Genomic DNA, 19,187 nt, shown 5'->3' with positions numbered 1-19,187 from the left:
GGATAGGGAATTGATTTGCGTCTCCCCATGCTGAGAGTCATGGGAGAAAATCCTGCCTGCCCAAATCCAAATCCCTGCAACTAACCTCCCCCCTTCCCAAATTAAGCCCAAAGTAGTAAAAAAAGGGAAAAAGGGGGAGAAGGGAGGAGGAAGGGGAGAAATTTCAAGCAGACTGGTATGTATTAAAAAACAAAAATAAAAGCTGAGCAGAATCAGAGATTTAGTCTAGGCAAAAAGCATTAAAGACCACTTGCACATACTTCTCTCTGTGTCTCTTATCTGTGCTCCATGGAGCCCACTTACACGGAGACCTGTTAAAGGAATAGGTCTGTTAAGTAACCTTGCGGCACCCAAACGGTATTTTTTTTAAACAACATATTTTACTGAATGCACACATTCCAGGCATATCTGCGATGTTAGTTGGTGGTCCATTTATGATTAGCAGTTATGTCCCCAGCTGACAACCCTCAAACAGATTTCTCTCCCCAACCGCACCCCCCCCCCCCCCCCCGCCCCCCAACCCCAACAGATTAGATCTTTCTTCCAAATGTTAATGGGGAAAATATCATTAGACCAACTCATGCAAAGTGGGAACACATGCCCTGCTGGGCTTCGTACTGGACTTTGCCTGCAGCAAACCAGCTAAAAACCACACCATTTGGTCCTAACAACCAGTTGAAAGATTATATTGCATGCCTGGAGGGCACAAGTAGCGAAACAAATGAAACTGGCCAACATGTGAGCTGTGATAATAAAGATGCTATTTCGAACTACCTTGCAGCAACCTGCACATTCTTTGACCTGAAATAAATTGACAATCAGCTGGCAGGGTTAGAAAGCGGATGCATCCCACACTCTCTAAATCCGGAAGAAAAATGCATAAAGTTTGTGGCCAAACACTTTACTCAAATAAAATAGACAAAGAGAGTCAATACTGTATTTCTGCTGCGTGTCAATACCTTCATAATAGTTCAGGACCAAAATATCGACAGCATATATATTTTATTACTCTCCCCAGCTCAGTGATAAGACAACTGCTGCGTTATTGACTCTGTTAGATTTGTCTTTGCATATTCTCACCCTGAATATAAAAAGCTCTAATTTGGTAACTATCAATACTGCAGTTGAAAAAGGTTGGTGATGTAATGGGGAATATTTGCTCTAGCTGATAAGCTACTACTGCAGGGCTGAGCAAATACAGCCAAATTCAGAATCTCACCATCTTGCCCCAAACTGTGCTCCAAGTATTTTTATTATAGGCAATAGGTCTGGTGGCTATTGCTGTAGCATGGGATTGCTCTTGCCACGGACCAGGCCACTCATTATCCCAAGATGCCAGAAAGAGTGGTCTTCACATTACAAGGCTGTATTTAAATATCCACTTCACATTTCAATTCACCATAACAGCTCTCCTAACAGTCTGTTCTACTGCAGCCGCTGCCCACAAATTATGAGACAGACACACATCCTATAATCAACTCCTGAAGTTCACGCAAAGAACTGAAGAGACTTCATTTTGTAACACAATCCTACACTTGAAAAAGACAACTTCTTAGGGGAAAACTACAAGTACAAGAAGTTAAATAAGTCAGGGAAAGAATGCTTTAGATGTACATAACGTAGTGTCTCCAACCCATTTCAAGTACTATACAAACATAGTAAGCCATTCACCACCCCAGGCAGCTATCAGCCTTACTGTATATTTATTGTACTAATTAGTTAAAAAAAAATTAAGCCACAGTAACTAATGTGTGAGATCATTCCTTCCATATTTCTCAGATAACCTCTCCAAGAGCTGAGATAGAAGGCAGACGGACAGAACTGGGACTGATTTACTTGAAGTCAGTTATGATTTCTCTCTGTTTTCAGGGAGGAAGAAAAGAATGACCTGGCTCCCAGTTCCAACAACCTAAAGGTGTATTCCTTCTCCAACATGCCCATTTTGCTCTGAAAAACAGGGACTAATAGAGAGGCAGGGCTGGGGCAGACCACACTCCCTGCAATACTGAAAGCTGATGTTCTGTTCCACCATCTCCCTCTTCACACCAGGGAGGGGGATGAACTCTGGCAAGCCATGTACATATTTCCCCCTTTTACATCTATTGAGTACAATTTAATGTAACTGCAGTCATTTTACTGCAAATAAGGAAAAATACTGAATAAAATCAGCACAATTTCCTATTAATGGCACCTGCTGGTTGATAACTCTTCACTCTGCTTTAGGCTTCACCTTAACTGAATTCTACCTAACAGACACTCAAAACAAATGTGGATTTTTTTTCCACCCCATAAAACAGAGCAATGCCTCCCACTAAATTAACGTGCATGATGGGAATATACAATCTCGTCAAGAATATCTTCATGGCTAGAATAAAATCAGAGCAATGCATCTCCTGGAGAGCAGTGGAACAGGGTTGCATTTCATACTTTTGAACCAAAATAGGATCATCATAAATTTTAGAAAGCTACAAGGAAGACATTAGTTACCCTAATTCTTTATCATTAAATACTGCCAGGCTTTTCTTTAATTAAATGGTCAAAAGCTAATAATTTTCATGTCTGCCTTCACTGCAAATCTTAATGGGCTTTTTCCCCCCTCCCTTAAACTGCCTTATTTTAAAAAAGTTGATCTGTAAAGTCACAATTTTGAAGAACACTGGCATTTTGTGTATTACACTAAACCTTTTGCCCTGGTCATACAGCTGCTACAGATGTGCCAAGGAGCATCACTATTAACTTTCATCACCAGCAAGACAGGGGTAAGATTTCCTTCTGCCCATTGCTATTTTCACTGAAAACATTGGAGGAAAAGAATAAAGTATTCCATACAACAGGATCGTGTTGTGTTTGAGCCCCTCAGCTCTACTACAATCAAGTTTTATTACATCAAAACAGGCCATCTTTGTACCTGGATGCACCACAGAAGCTTGGAGAAGGCGGGGGATAGAGAGAGGGGGGTGTGAGGCTTCTCCAAGGTCTCTCATCTTTGTTTTCCCAGACTCAAAGGATGCCCCAGCCTTCAGCTGCAACACTGCTGCTTAACTCTACATATATCACTGGAAACATCTTCAAAGCAGTCCAAAACAGGGCAAACAAAGGCTAACGTTCTGGTGATCAGTCTCTTTCCAGCAGACTAGATCCCCGCTTCCTTTGAACGAAAGAAGGCTGTTTCTTTAAGGATTATTTAGCATTAAATAAACTTATCAAATTGTGCTGGTAGAGGGACCCATTAATTAGAACGGAGGCCAGGAGCAGCCGTTGGGCATTAACAGGAGAGCTGGGATCTATCCTCAGCAGCAAGATGCGACCAGGTCTTTCTGCAGCTCAGACTAACCCCATCTCTAGTGCTCACCTTTGCTGAGAAACATTAACTGCGGCAAGTGGCCATATAAATGCCAACTACGACTTCCTGCAAGCAGTACAAATAAACCTGATCTCCTCCCTGCACTATAGTTATTTGCAGGATTACTTTAAAGTTGTTTCCAGAAAGGGGAAATAAAGCAGCCAGGGAAAAAGAGAAATAATCAGTCTCAAGCTCTATCTAATATCAATAGGCCAGGTCACCAGGGCCAATCCTTGCAGCTCTTCATTTCAGATGAAGGTTATGTTAAAGGAAGTGCAAAAGGCACTCACACATTCTGGTTTCAAATACTGTGACAAACCTATTTTTCCTGGAAATGCTCTAAAAGCAGCTGAATTTGTTTTGACCAGCACACTGTCACCCTGTCTTAAGACCACTTCCTAAGCTGACATCAATCAGCCACACCAGCAGCTGTTTACAAAAATGGACAGGGAGAATTAGATTTTCCTGAAAGACAGACAGCTTTCTTGTCACCTTAAATACTTCCCCTGAACCCAATTTTTTCAGGAGTATTAGGAACAGAAGTAATTTTCTAACAGCTACACGGGGATAAGGAAACAGCAAGACCTGCACCCAGCCGTGAACATGCAGTATACAGAAGTGAACAATCAAAAGATTTACCACCAGATTTGTTTCCAAGCTATCCAGAGCAGCAGAATGTATCCAAACCCCCACACTATAAAATTTCTAGAGCATGTGTAACAACATAAATAATTGCCTCTTGACAACAATGTTTCCCAACTGCAGTTCACAGACAAGCAGAAAATGGAGAAAGTGTGGGCATGCAATCCCGACACCCCTTGTTCGCAGCTAACAGAGAAATAAAAGATCATCCAAATGGGAAGTGCTTTCCTAATTGAAGCATCCTATTAAAAGCAACTGCCACCTTCCAGATGCTTAAAGCTAAAGCTGCATTACAAACTTTTAATGCCATGGCAGCAAGAGCAGGTAGCCTAAGACTAACTAAGGTGTGGATCATACCACAAACGAAATACAGAGCAAGAAGCACTTGCAGCTTCAGAAGTTCCTTTGCCAGGCTGCAGTTCTGGGCATGCAGTTAAAGACCAGCGCTGGAGGATTATGTGGTTAGGTGGGGAACTCGTCACACAATTGTTATTTCAGTACAGGACTTACTAATGCCATTAGGAATAAAACCCGAGATGACCAAAGCTGAAAGAAGCAATACAACCCTTGCTGCTACCCTGACAAGTCCTGTTTCTTTGTGAAATTCTAGCCCTTTAAAATATTACTTCTATCATTTCTCTTCTCTAAGATCTCACAGATAAGATTTTTGGGAAGAGAGTTGGACAAAAGTTGTAAAACCTACAGATGTATGTGAACCACCCAAGGGTAAATACAGTATTGGAGCTACTTTAAAAACAGTTACAGACAAGGGCCAGTGCTGAACTACAGGGTGAGCAAACACCCACAGGTGTTTGTATTGGCAGTTCTTCTGCTGATATGTCAGGTGTACAGCCACCTTGGAAGGCTCTCCCAGGAACGATACCTGCTCCATGAAGTTATCTATCACAACACAAAAAGCCAGCAGCAACATACATTTGTAGCCCAGACTGCAACTGTATTGACATGGTTTGTGTCAACACAAACAAGGCTCAGCACGTAATAGAGCTCACCAGTAAAAGTTTAAGTACAAAGTCTAACTTGCGCTGTCATTAAGCACTACGACCATTTCACGAGTTAAAAGTTCATAAAAAACCCTTTTGTCAAGAGGTCAGATTTCTCAGTTCAGTGTGATGAACCAGTGAAAGAAATAGGCAGGACTAGTGTTATGAATGACTAGTTCCTAGAAAGCTACTTTTATTCTTTTTTACATATAGCCACCTACCTAAGCTATTCAAACAGCTCAAAGTTGTTCAGCATTCTTCAATGCTGAACAGCCTTCTTGACAGCCGAGCACCTTCCCATACAGAAACCAACACATACCAGTAATACCAGGCGTCTGGCTTCTCATAGACATAGTAATGTTCCAGCCTGAGATATAAGGCGCAAGGGCTCACCCAGATAAACCCATTCTTTCCTAAAACACCAAATCAAAGGAGTAGCAACCTCTTGCTCAAAAACCTCTGCCAACACCAGAAAACAAAGTGGGTGGTGGCATGTGTTCAGAAAACATAATAGTAGCAAGCCAGAGCCTCCACATGAAAGAAACTTCTCCCCATGCTCCAGCACGTTTTTTCAGAATGAGAAGCAGACATGCAGTATTTTCAGTCTTTGCATCAGACAGAAAAAAATTATTTTCAAAACAAAGTGCTAGGCAGCAGCTTTGCTTATCTCCTCAGTACTCCTGAACATATCTGTGGGGGAGAGAATCACTCTGCAGGGCTACCTGTGTCAGCAAAAATACTAGAGGAAATAGGAAAAGGAAGACATAGCCACCTTTTTTTTTTTTTTTAATAACCAATCACAGGAAAAGGTGAGCTCTTTGCATCTATCCAGAAGCAGATAATACAGTTTAAAGTTGTAACAGTGCACATCATTAGATTTGTAAAAAAGAAAACACCTGTTGTAACAGTTTCATTGTCATAAGAAACTAATAACTTATTTTAAAATTGTAACATTTCATACAATATTAACTCATTACAGTTAAGAAATATGGTCTACCCAGTAAATTATTCTTTGGCTGTGGCCAATGTTACATGCTTCAGAGATTTAAGAATTCTCAAAGAATAAGGATGAAAACTAAGCCTAATATGGGAAGTTTCCTTCTAACTTGCATCAGTACCCTTTCTCCTGAAAATTCCTGTACAAAGCAATCAGAACTCTTGAGAGCGACTCAACTACTGTGCTGTGACCACTGCTACGCATGGAAAGGAGCACATGTAATGCTGTCCCTATACACTGCCTGCTTTTAGAAAATAAGGGTCATCAGGGAAGAACAGCTTTACTACGTACATCTGGTACTCTATACATGGGCTCCAGCACAGGCCCAATAAGCAGGTCCCTCCCTCCCCCAGCTACCATAGAACAAGCTTTAAATCACAGAGTTCATTTGCCAATTCCCAAAGTTCATGAACTAAGAAAGAATTGCTTGACATTAATACTACTGATGCCTAGGAGCGCTGTGCTATCTAGATAAGACTAAACAGCACAGGGAATCTTGTATAAAATTTCTATACACAGAAAGATGCATTGATTTCTGTCCTTAAAGCAGACAACTGCCTCCCTAGATACATACAACTTCAGGAGCTGCATCCACAAGATTGACTATCATAGCCAGCTTACCTCCATCATCCAGTGGCCGTTTCTGCACTCCATAACCATAGACTGATGGGTCCACAAGTGTTGTAGAATTATTCAAGTGAGGAATATCTCCAATTTTAGCAGCAATCTATAAAAACAGGGGATAAAAGCATGATTAACATACCTGAAGTTTCAGCCATTATAGCTGAACATTCTTTCTTCCAATAAGGCATTCACCCTAGTCCAATCTTCTCTCAGCTATTTACTATACAGGTGGCTTTATAACAGTTCCAAGACAGCAGTGCTTCATTTGTAAGGTAAACAATTTCTGCTTGCTTTTAATATTTGTTTAATTAAGATCTTATTTACCCAGTTCCTCTTCCTGATCTTAAGTAGGTATTTACCTCCCTGGAACATCATATTCAGGTTTGTTCACTCAATGGACAGCTGACAAGCTAAATCTTGCAAAGATGAGAGTTCAAACTAGCTCACCAGCTTTGTCCTGGAGAAGCTGCCACCACCATAGGCATGTAGGAGGACACATGCTTCCTCCTGCATCCGTGCATATCCAGATACATAGAAAAACATACTCGCACATCAGTGTGGGGAGCGGAGGGAGAAGAATGTGAAAATATACAGCACAAGGACAGGTTTGGGAACTCCTTGTCAAAGAGACTGGATCACCCTGTGTTTACTGTACAAAGAATAAGCCAGTGGGCAAACTATTAGCCCAGAATTAGTTTCAATTTCCTGCAGTGGTCAATACAGCATGAACACGACCAACACTGCCTGTGCCTCTGGTTCCATCTCTTAGACAGGTAACTGCCATTCCCCGCCAAGCCAGGATGCATGAGGATATTTACAGGAAAGAGGAGAAAGTCAGGTGTCACAGTAAGGGGACTACAGTAAGCAAATAAACTAGGTGAGAGAGAGACCTACCGCCACTTAATAAAAGTGAAAAGTTAAGCTCGTCTCTAATGACATTTGGGAGACATTTATACAGATGGATGCTGACAGAAGTGAGCTCTTTCACCTGCTCTCCAAGCTAACTGATGTAAGCCCACTCTAGAAACATACAGGGACATTGCTTCAGTGCTGCACCCAAGTTAACACCCCCTTCAGGGACAGGCAAGCTGCGGTCTCACAGCACCCCTTACCTACATAAAGTACTTGGCTATAATAAGCAAGTGCAGAACAAAGTAGTTAAAGAATAAATATAAAGCATGGTGTATTCTACAGCTTTTGCTTCCTTTTCTAGCAAAAAAAAATATCACTGAATAGGATCTTTACCAGCAGTCTGATGCCACTCTTATAACTGGGATTTCACCAGAGAATAGGCAACAGGAACAGATGAAAGAGCATTTTCCACAGATATGTTTTAAATGAAGACAAGGACAAATGACAAAATATAACTAAAACTTGTGTTTCTAAAATTTGAGTTTTACTGCAACAGAAGGACATCTACAGTAACTCTGGTTGTTGACACCATCAGTTGCTGCAGTAGAATAAACAACTGCCCAAGATTCAGAACCACAGGGTACTGAAAAAAAGCTATTTGAAACAATCTTGAAAGATTGAGGGCCCTGCATTTAGAAAGAGAATAGAAAACATTCTCTTCAATGCCTTGCATGAAAGGGGCTGCAAGTTTTGACCATTTTCTTCTCACAGTCCGTTCCATCCTGTCATCTCTTAGAAAGTCAACAACTTTATTGTGTCACAAACGCCAGGAGCTAGAGAATAGTCTTCCTGCAGGACCAGCACAGCGATCATGTAGCAAAGCTTTGACGATGAGTGCCTGGTATATCAACATCTCCAAAAACTAACAGGTCCACAGAAATCTGATTCGGAAAGCATTAACACAGACTACCCCTTGTCCACTTGATACTAGGGAGTGTCAGGTGATGCCTTGCTTTTTTGTTGAAGACTGTACTGCATCTAAGGTTCCAGCCCTTTGCCCACATGCTTTCCCCTTCCATTTGGGATGCAGAGGATTTGAATGAAGGTACAAAGAGCATAGATGTTTCCTGCCTACTTCAATGCTGAAAAATAAATTTAAAAATATATTTTATAACAATCTACTAACAGCTTTCACATAACAATTTACAAACATACGCCAAAAGGAAGAGTGTCACATACAACATACCCTGGCATGTTTTGGAACATTTGATTTTAACATGCCCTTTATGAACTCTCTTTCTGTAAGTAGTTATTTACTTGAAAAAAATCTGTAAGTTGTGGAAACTGCTAGCTGATAGTCTGGAGCTGAAATCACACACCACATGCTCAAGGGAAAGAAAAAAAATAGTCCGGATAGCAGAAGCTGGCCTACAAAAGGAAGCTAGCATGAAGCACAAAGGCGTGCACGAACAGATCACCAACACTAAGGCTGTCCACTCCCAGAGCAGGAGGGATTTGCAACCCCCTACTCATGCTTAACACAGTTATTGCCTTGGCACAGAACACTCCAAGTAAAGGGCAAAATAAGAGAGTCAAAGCAATTTTTACATTATCAGCTTTTGGGATGTTTTCCTCTCCCCCTCCCCTTTAAACTTGCACCCTTGTCTCTAAAGCCTCCCAGCTGCCACTGGATTATAGGCAGGCAACACGCCACCTCACTACAGCAGGAAAAAATACCCTGCAAAATTAAGAGCTGAGCTTTTTAAGTAGACACAGCAGTTAAAATACATTTTAACTTCTTATGTTCAACTTAAAATGGGAACCTTGGTTTTTACTATAGCTTCAGCAGGGAGATAAGCACCAAGTTAGAACACAGCAAAAGTAAGCAGACCTAGCCCTTATCTGACTAAATGACCTTGAGTAATGTACTGCTAGCCACTGCTTTTGTCCTGCTGTATGTCAGTCTTCATTTTTTTCCTTTTGTTTTTTTTTTTTTCTAAACCCAACACATCTGTATTAATAAGCTCTGAAATACACTGGAAAAAAGCATAACTACCACAGAACTGCTTCTGCACCTAACTTCCCCAAAATAAAGCTCTCTAAAAAGCACTTTAAAGGACATAACACAAACCTGAACTACAAACTGCAATGGTAAAGCCAAGAAAAACAAACCTGTAAAGTTGTGTGACGGATGCATGCTTTCCTATACCTTGCACTCCTGTCCTCATATATCTTTAACACCCTTTAAAAATGGTGTAATACCAAACTGCTTTTAAATATGAAGCTTCTTTGCTAGACACAGCAGGACTCAAACACCAATATTTCCAGAATTCCGCTTTCAAGCGAAAGGGCCTAGCTTCTGGGAAGAATCTCTCCATGCTGTCCTGCAAAAGAACAGCAATCGATAAAATCACTAGTTCTAGGTATTAGCATGATATAAAACAGTAAGGTGCTGTCACCTCACCCTTCAGACAATTCTAGTCTTTCTGTTACTCTTCCCATTCATTGAGCAGAATACTCGAGTTTGCGTGACAGACATTTCTCCAGAGCTCTGTAGGAAGCAGCAAAACCATCCACAACCATTTAGAGTTTCACATCACAGGTGGTTTTCCTAAATACTAGAGTAATTGCAAATCTATTTGAGGATGATCTGAAAAAGTACTCTGCAAGGGGATAAAGAAACATTGAGTCTTAAGACTCCTCCATCCCCATGGAAATTAGAAGTTAGAGACTGATAATGGAAAGGGATTTTAAACATACAGCCTGTTGACTCAGTAAGTCTCAGGATATTCATCCACTTCCAAGGTACCAAGATGGCATGCTACAGGCTTACCAAGCCACAGCCCTTACCCTTCATAGCATTCCCAAAAATACAGATTCAGACAGTACATATGGCAGGTTACAAGAAGACTAGCACATGTAAGAAGAGGGAACCAGTAAGTGCTGCAAACATATGCGTTGTACTGAAAATGAGACTGCCAAGGAGAACAGGAGAAGGTAGGAACCAAGACGCTGTTTTGTCAAGAAGAACAAGATTCAAGGACAGTCTGATAGAAATCCGTTTTTGTCCAAAGTACAGGCAGCTCTGCTTTTCTCATCCCATTACTCAAAAGGGGAGCAAATATCCTAGGCCCACCCCCCAAAATGCCACAGAAGAAAAACCACCCTGCCTAGGAGCAGCTGGACAGATGGACAAATCAGGCACCACCTATGAATCATAAAATAATCCACTCACTTGAGGTGTGGTGCAGAAGATGCAGGACAGACCATCCCAAAGCCCCAGCATTCACTTGAAAAAAGTAATTTTTGATACATCTCAATATATTTAAGAGTCCACAAAAAATCCAAGCAAGTCTAGCACAGACACTGAAAGCAATGTACAAGTCATTTCTTTCAAAGGTATTCCAGATTTCTGACTCATGTCATCTCACAGCCCAGTGACTTTGAGGAATGCAGTTACTGTGATTGATCAGGAAAGTCTTCCCTGTCCTGAATTAGTTAAGTTATTAATAACTAAGCACTGTATTCCACAGCCTGATTTTAGTGTTATGGCTCTCTTGAGAACTGAACCTAGTAAATTTGATTACTAGTCTTAAGTGTAAGATTAAACTTCAAAAGAGTTCAAGTGTCAAGCCAGGGATGCCATACCAACCTCCGATGCAAGAACTACAACTGATTTTTTTTCCTCTGCTCACTCTCCCCCTTAAAGCAAAATTAATATTCAGAAAGGCCTACAGCATTGGCCAGAAGCAGTAAAAAAGCCGACATCTACGTACCAGATCAGTATAGTTCAGGCAAACACAACATTAAACACACTGTGTGAAAGCTCTGCCATCACCTCCAGAAAAGCATTAGATGTAACAGCCTTTACATCCCACCTGATTCTCAGCCAGGAGTTCCATCACAGATTGCTTGTGTGGTGAGGTAAATATCCATCCACTGAGCAGTTAAGACCATCTTCATTCACATTTGGTAACAAGATGCTAGTGACAATTTAGTCCTGCCCTTCTGTGCAGGAAAAGACTACCTACTCCCTTACAAAGCCTCTTCGGAACTAGATTAAATCAAGTACTTTTGCAGGGGGGGAAATATTTTAGCACTTGCCAACAATTCTTTTCATCCCACAAACACTAATGGAAAAAAATCACATTCAACAGGCAGCATACAACTCACTGCACAAAAATGTAGGCCACTGCGCTCCCATGAACATGTGCAGAGCGCACGTTTCTCAACACACTTGCTTCCAGCGTGAAAGATAGCAGTGAGGTTGCTACGCTGCAGCGCCTGACCTGAAGTTGGCAGCTGGGAAGATTTTGAAATCTTCCAGTTCAGACTAACTCCAGTTAACTCACAGAAACCCAACACATTCTTTCAAGTATAAGAACAGCAAGATCAGACTAAGCGAGCACAGCTAGGTTACAGAATTGTTTAATATTCCATGTCCTTCACGTGTGGGTTAGGGGGCCTCACAGATTCAAGCTACAAACATGATGACAGCAACCACTCAACACCAATTCAGATCAATTTTCAGTTCATGCTATATTTTAGCCTAATACCGTATGAGGCATCCCACTTTCACATTTAACCTGTTACTGAACAGATGAGTGCTACATATTGTGGCACTTTCAACATACTCACAAAATAATTTCAACAAGCTGCAACTTACCGGCAAATAATTATTTTCTTCTACATAAACAGGTTATTCAAAGAGTATTCATCTGCTAGCAGGCGATAATATTATCCGAAATTCAACGAGATGTTTTTGGAAGAAGAGGCCTTTGGTAAAAGACAACCAGGTCAAAACAAACGCAGCTGCAACATCTCTCAATTTAACTGCATCAAGTAGATAACCCTGGGCTAACAGCAAAGCTTTCAGACATCACATACCACCAAGGCCACAGCGCTTTGTTAGCTGCTGAAAAAATGACGCGTGGCCTCATCCAGGAGGCAGCTAACAGGCAACTCGCCTACTGTACTACTTAGGCTGAGAAAGAAATCAACGACCGAAGAGCAGACTAGCTCACGATCTCCTCTGGGAAGGTGCAGGGTGTTCATCTAGAACAGCAAGTGCCGCTGTACGGGTCGCTGAAGACCGTGCAGAACACTGACTTGCTGCCATACTGATTCATAAGTGAGCCACGAGTGACGGTAAGCCACTCAAGTTCCATTAGAGCGATCGCTTGAAAGGTCTTAGGGTCCAGCTTAGTTTCTTCAGAAGTTTCCCAGTGAAATGAGAAAAGCAAGTCTGGGCAACAGAAGGAGATTTCTCCCACCTGGCCTGTAACATTGGAAAGAATGAAGTCAGGGTCTTTAAGCACCAGTTGGGCTGCAGTCCTAGTATTTAGCTGCATTGCGTCTTGTTAAGGTGCAGCTACTAAGCACAAGTAAAGCACAACCGGTTCAGAGATGGAATAAACGCCTGCGACAGACACGGAACAAGAGATGTGATGAACAGTCACAAAACCTGCACTGCGAGCAGCAGCTTCTTGTTTCTGGAGCCACCTTCCACAAACTGAGGAGAGCGCAAACACTTGGAATATCCTGTACTGAAGACGAGGGTGTTGATTTCTGCGGGTCTGGGCGCTTTCACTAGAAGTTTCCATTTTAGCCCCGTGTAAGCTCAGACACTCCTTTGAGGAGCACTCTCCCTCCCAGGAGGGAATGCAAAGCTCCCCCCTCTGCCAGGGTTTCTATCGATCAGCCTAAAGCACCACGAAGGCCTCGTTTAAAAAACGAATCCACGTTAAGCTCCCACCCACCCACTGCAAAGAGCAAGAGGAGACGAGAGCTCCCGCAAGCTGCAGACCGCCTCCTTCCCCGCAGAGCACCGTTTTTGCCGTGTCACAAGCCCCGGCCGCGACCCGCGCCGGAGGGAACTGTCAGACAGCCCCGCCACCGCCCCCGGCCTGCCCCTGTCCCCGGAGCCCGCCCGCCCCCAGCAGGGGACAGCCTCAGGAGGGGGGAAAGCTCCTGAGAGGGGGCCGCCGGCTCCGGCCTCCCGGGAGAGGGGCAGCGGAGCCGCGGCCCTGCCCCTCACGGCGCCTCCGCGCCCCGCCTCAGCCCCGCGGCCTAGCGGCGCCCCCGCGGCCTCCTCCTCCTCCTCCTCCTCCCGCCCCCGGCCCGCCAGCCGGCGCCTACCTGCCGGACCCGGTGCAGAGCGTCGACGAACCCCTCGGGCTTGATCCCCACGGGCGCCGCGCTCTGCCCCTGCGCCAGCTCCGCCATGACACGCGCCCCGCGCCCGCCCGCCGCCGCCGCCGCGCCGTCCCGCCGCTCCGCCCGGGGACCCGCACCCGGAAAGGGAAAGAGCCCCCCGCTTCCGCCGGAAGTGGGCCGGGGAGAGGCGGGGCGGGACCAGGAGGAGGAGGAGGAGGAGGAGGAGGAGGAGGAGGAGGGAGAGGAGGGGGGGGGGGTCGGGCCGCGCGTCACGGCCGCTCACGCGCCGGAGGGCTGGTCGTGGCCAGCCCTTGCCCCGCCCCACGGGACCCCCGACACCGGGGGGGGCCGCAGGGGAACCCCATGGCCCGCAGCGGGACCGCCGCGCCTGCCCCTGCCACACCGGCCCCGGCCCGGCCCGGCCTGTCCCATCCCTGCCTGGGCCGGCCCCTGCCAGACTGTGCCAGCCCCTGCCAGACCGTCCCCTGCCAGTCCGACCCTGCCTGTCCCTGCCTGTCCCATCCCTGACAGCCCGGCCCTGCCAGACTGTCCCCTGCCAAACCGGCCCTGCCTGAGCTGGCCCCTGCCAGACTGTCCCCTGCCATCCTCTGCCTGTCCCATCCTTGCCTGGGCCAGCCCTTGCCAGACTGTCCCCTGCCAGACTGTGCCAGCCCCTGCCAGACTGGCCCCTGCCAGACTGGCCCCTGCCAGCCCAGCCCTGCCTGTCCCTGCCCGTCCCATCCCTGACAGCACAGCCCTGCCAGACTGTCCCCTGCCTGTCCCTGCCCGTCCCATCCCTGACAGCCCAGCCCTGCCAGACTGTCCCCTGCCAGCCCCTGCCTGTCCCGTCCCGTCCCTGCCTGTGCCATCCTGTCCGTCCCTGCTGTGGCAAAGGCCGCAGAGCTGCCCCACCAGCAACACCCTCGGTGGAGAGGCACCGTCCCACGGTGTCCCTTTCCTGCCCGTTTTCCTGCGTGTATTTGAGGACCGGGTTCCGTGGCTGGACGCCGCCGTGGTGTTGGTGACTCCTTGCACGAAGCTCCCGGACGCGGGGTGCTGGCGTGCTCTGGGGAGCTCTGCCCTGCTCTGCCGAGAACCGGAGCTCCAGGACAAGGACCAGTTAGCCAAGGCTTCATGGAAAGAACGCATGACGCTTATTCCTCAAGCTGCCCGTCCCCCGCCCGGCCCTTACGACCCAGGACATCTGGGCAATGGCGGTGCTTTTTGGGGATGTCCCACGAGGGCTGTCACCCAGCGTGCTGCCCAGGCACAGACCCTCTCACGTCGGGCTGCGTGTCTGCTATGGGGTTGAGCGTTCACATATCCTCCGGGATACGAGCAACACCTTGCCGTGGAATGGTGACATGGCTGACGGCACGGGGAAGGGACAAGAGGCAGCCGGTGTCAGCTCTGTCAACCGGCGGCGGGACCCCGGAGCAAAAAGGAGGGGGTTGGTGGTGGGACCCCAGGCCCGGCGATCGTCCCCCCCCAGACTGGCAGCATTGGGGGCCTTGACCTAACCCCCCCCAAAGTGCAGCTGGGTGAACGGGTGAGAGGTGTTACCTCCCCAACTGCAGCCTGCAGCCAGCTCCTGCTGCAGCTGGGTTTGCACACCGGGCCTGGAATAGTCCAAGTTTCACTGAGCCCAGACCCCATTTCCCAAAGCCACCGAGTATTAAATGAAAAATTCAAACTATGACCCAAGTTGCGTTGCGTTCCATCTCAGCTGTTTCTTGCTTTTTCCAGTTTTATGCATCTCATTTGCGCCTACATGAGTAGGCAGGAATTGCTGAGGCCGATGAAATTATCTGGTGGCTTTCCAAGAACAGGCAACACTTTTCTTCACTGGCATGCACAGCCTGCTGCTGGTCACCTACGTTACACCAGTGGGCTTGCTGAGCACCAGCCTTTCCTCCTTTCAGAAGACGGGATCATTTTCTTAAGCAAAAAGCCCATTTATTGTAGGAGAAAGGAAGACAGCCCATAGGGGAAGGATTTTAAGATGATCTGTATCACCGCAGCCACCCCATCATCTTCTGACCATTGTGGAGGCAACTTCTCCAGCTATGCCCAGGGCTTTGCTTCTTCCTCTCTTGCAAACAGCCTGGAGAATTTGCTGGATTCAGGGACATTATCCCCCCCCTAACCCTGGCCGGGAAGACCCAAGAGGCTCAGCACCAGCCTTTCCCCAGCTGCCCCTTTCCCCAGGCAGGTCCCGAGTGGGGAGATCACCCTGACAGCCCCACTCGGTTCTCAGGGGTGCCCTGTCCTCAGCAGGATTCGCCCCGTGCCCCTCCAACTAACACCAGCCTCAAAGTGGCTGCAAAAAAAGGTGACCAAATCTGAAGCCTAAAGCCCCCAGCGCCGGGATGCCGGCTGAGAGAAGCCATAGGCTCCGGTGCCAGACCCAGCGTGGCTCTCGGGGCTGTGAGAGCCGAGTTTTGGCAGTCTCAAGCCCTGACAAGAGATGGATGAACCTCCTCAGTGCTGGGCAGGACTGGGGCCGAGGGACCAGGCTGCCAGGAGGGTGATGGTGAGCCCCGGAGCTGGATGGGCAGGGACAGCCGGGAGGGAGCCTGGAGAGAAGAAGACATCGGGCAGCAATTGAAAAGAAAGAAATTACAGGCCTTAAACACTTCTAGAAACAAATTTCTGATGTAAATCTTCCTTTTGAAGGGGAAAAAAAAAAAAGGAAAAAAAAGAAAGGAGCGATTCTACGCCTCCATCACCCGCCTCCCCCCGCCCGAGCCACACACACCTTCACACACACACGCGCTGAAATTAGTTGTGACAGCTGAAATTCTCCTCTTGTCGGACGCCGTTTGACAGGGTACTTAAAAAAGGAGGAGAAAAAAAAAAAAGAGAAGAAGAAGAAAAGGGAAAGTGGTTTGGTGTTGCATGGGGGAGGCGGAGGGGGGTGATGGAGTGGGGGGTTTCAAGTGATACAAGGCGCATAATTCAGGCTTCTTGGATTGCAAAAGCTCTTCTTACCTAAAGGGCCTGCTGCCTTTATTTTTATCCAAATGGCTCAATTACTGCAAAGCCCCACAGAGAAAATTATGGATGTTTGCCTCTATTTTTCTCCCCTTGTCTCGACAACTGTAGATATTTTGTTTTCCTTCTTTCCATCTCTTTTTTTTTTTTTTTTTTTCCCCTTTTGGTGGTGGTGGGTGCGGGGGGTGGAAGGTGGCCGGGAACCAGGATGGGGGATGGATGGGGAGATGCGGGGGACCCAGGGCGAGGGACAGGGCGCTGGCACGCAGTGGCCCTGCCGCCATCACACGACTTGGTCCTCTCTCCGTCTCCCCCGCGTCACCTCGCACCTTTGGCTCCTTGCGTCCCCCTCGTCCCCGTGTCCCCCACCCTTCTCCCTTCCTCCAGCCCTCTCTCCCTCTCTTCTCCCCCACCTCCCTCCTCTCCTTCCCCCTGCTCTCCTCTCCATCACCCCCTCCCTGTGCCTCTCAAAGCCACCATAATAGCAGCTTGTTTGGCACTTCACTTGGTCTCAATGAGAAAATTCCCCCCTCTCCCTCTTTTTGCCTTCGTTATTTCCAAACCCTGCAATAGCTCCTTTGCTCAGGGCTGCGGGAAGTGCCCATTTTTCAACATTTTTCTTTGGCTTATGTTTGTCATCCTCTGAATTACCGCACCGGGGAGTCCAGTCAGCCCGACACCAGGCCCTGCTATTCACGCCTCTCCTGCTCCTTGAGATCATGTAGGGAGAAATTAGTTATTTATTTCGAGCACCACTGCAATGCACTTCCCCACAGAAGTGTTTGTTTTGATCCCCCGCTGGAAAAGGCGGCTCCGCAGGGAGCGCTGGCACGCCGGCAGTACCAGGTCCGGCAGGAGACGTGGTGAGGGCAGGACAGGGTGCGGGCAGCCCCGGGGGCTCTCGGGAGAGGTGTGAGCATGGAGACCCTCAGCGAACACGTGGCTTGTGAGACGGGTCCCCCCCCATGCTAAGATGCTTCCCCGAGGCTCCTCCTGGAGCAGATGCTCTCTGCAGGTCCCGAGAGTTTCCAGGTGATGTTGTCGCAGCAGGGAACCTGGTTGTCCGTGGTTTTATCCCTAGGTCAGATATGCCATGGTGAGATGGATCCCGGGACCGTGTGGTGCCGGGGGAGCATCCCACCCCAAGGTGGCCATGACTGCGCCAGGGAGTGCAACCCAGGAGGCACTGAAAGATTGGGCAGATTTGGTGGCTGGAGGAAAAAAACCCTGCTCCAGCCCAGCCCACGGTCACCAGACACGGTCCCCAGCCCCGCTCGCTGGCTGCCGTCCTGCCCACCCCGTCCCCCTTGGCAGAGCGGTGCCAGCCCTGCACGGGCAGCCGGGCTTTTGGGCAAGACCAGGAAACATTCACCAGCTTGGAGAGAGTCCCAGATGACGGGAGACGGGAAGGATGCTGTCCAGGGAAAAGCCATCCTTGGAGGTCGTAACCCACCTTCCCTTCTCCCTGTGCCAAGGTCAGGAGTCAGCGAGACCCATCGCTCAGCCCACCAGTGTTGGTGCAGACTGGGCTGGCATGTCTGCGGCTCAACAGCCGCCCTGGCAGTCGGGATGCTGCCAACGCCGGTGAGCCCTTCTCCTTGCGGAGATGCCACGGGCAGGCACGGGCAGCACCGGCACCAGCCGCGGCAGGCTGTTGAGGAAGGGGCCCAGGGAGCTGCGGCTTGAAAGAAAGAAGAGGAGCAGCGGGAGGAGGAAAATGCAAAATTGGCCCAGTGGGTAGACCTGCTATTTAAGTGCAGTTGAGAAGCGAGCGGGAGGAATTACAGGAGAAATGATAGTGCCCTGACAGCTGCCATTTCCCACCGCCAGTCTCCCCTAATGGAGTCCTAATGTAGTGGTGGGCTCTTCGCTGACAGCCTAGCCTGAGACAGGGCTCGTCTTTGTGCTGGTGACAGATGGGACAGTCCGGCAACAAACCTGTAATCCTCTGATTTCTGCCGGCGCTGGCTCAGCTTAACCCCTTCTTCCCCCGGCACCCGCTCGCTGCCCAGGTGTGTGGCCGGCGTGGGGTCCGACCTGCCCCCGGGGTCCCCCATCGACCCGCTGCGGTGTGCCGGGTCTGGCGGCAAAGCAAGGCTCTGGGAAAAGGAGGCAGCTGCCTGTAGCTCCCTCCGCATCGCTTGGCTGCTGCTGGCCGGGGCAGCGTGTCAGAGGCTCAGCCTCGTCACCAAACCGAGCCGGAGCAGGCAAGCAGCGTGGCTCCCTGCAGGGAAAGCAAAATGCCGGACCAGGCTCTGGCCAGGCTGCCCATGCTGCTCTGCCTGTGTGACATTTAAGCAGGCAGGTGACTGCAGGCAGGTGAGCGCGGGCAGGTGTGCTCTGCAGCACAGAACCTGCCGGGAGGGCTCTGGGCTGCCTGCCCGGCGCAGCACCCGCCGGGAGCCTCCCGCTACCGCTGGCTGCCGGTTCTGGCACTGAACCTCCTTGCCTGCCTCAAATTAGCCCCAAACCAGGGTAGGATTAGACAGTTTTAAGCTAAAAGGTGTGACAGTTCCCCCGCAAGACCAGGCTGCCTTGACTACACGCAGCTCTGGTCATGCTCCCCGGGGATGCTGGG

The 19,187-nt window shown here is 48.1% G+C and overlaps 1 protein-coding gene across 5 annotated transcripts in view; it reads right to left on the bottom strand.

Moving 5' to 3' along the window:
• FUBP3 (far upstream element binding protein 3) overlaps positions 1-13,745 on the bottom strand; it is a 41,045-nt gene extending 27,300 nt beyond the window's left edge. For all 5 annotated transcript variants that reach the window (XR_007509931.1, XR_007509932.1, XM_049832159.1 and 2 more), the window contains exons 1-3: positions 13,598-13,745; positions 6,605-6,710; positions 261-311 (exon numbers count right to left, since the gene is read on the bottom strand). Coding sequence is in view for 3 of the 5 variants with exons in the window: in XM_049832159.1 (XP_049688116.1) it covers positions 261-311; positions 6,605-6,710; positions 13,598-13,684 (244 nt within the window). In the remaining 2 variants the exon portion in view is untranslated. The remainder of the gene's footprint in view (positions 1-260; positions 312-6,604; positions 6,711-13,597) is intronic.
• Positions 13,746-19,187: the final 5,442 nt, after the last annotated feature.

This window comes from Accipiter gentilis, chromosome 29 (genome assembly GCF_929443795.1).
Source record: "Accipiter gentilis chromosome 29, bAccGen1.1, whole genome shotgun sequence".
Lineage (NCBI taxonomy): Eukaryota > Metazoa > Chordata > Aves > Accipitriformes > Accipitridae > Astur > Astur gentilis.
The sequence above is the reverse complement of the archived record's forward strand: the minus strand, read 5'-3'. Positions and strand labels throughout refer to the sequence as shown.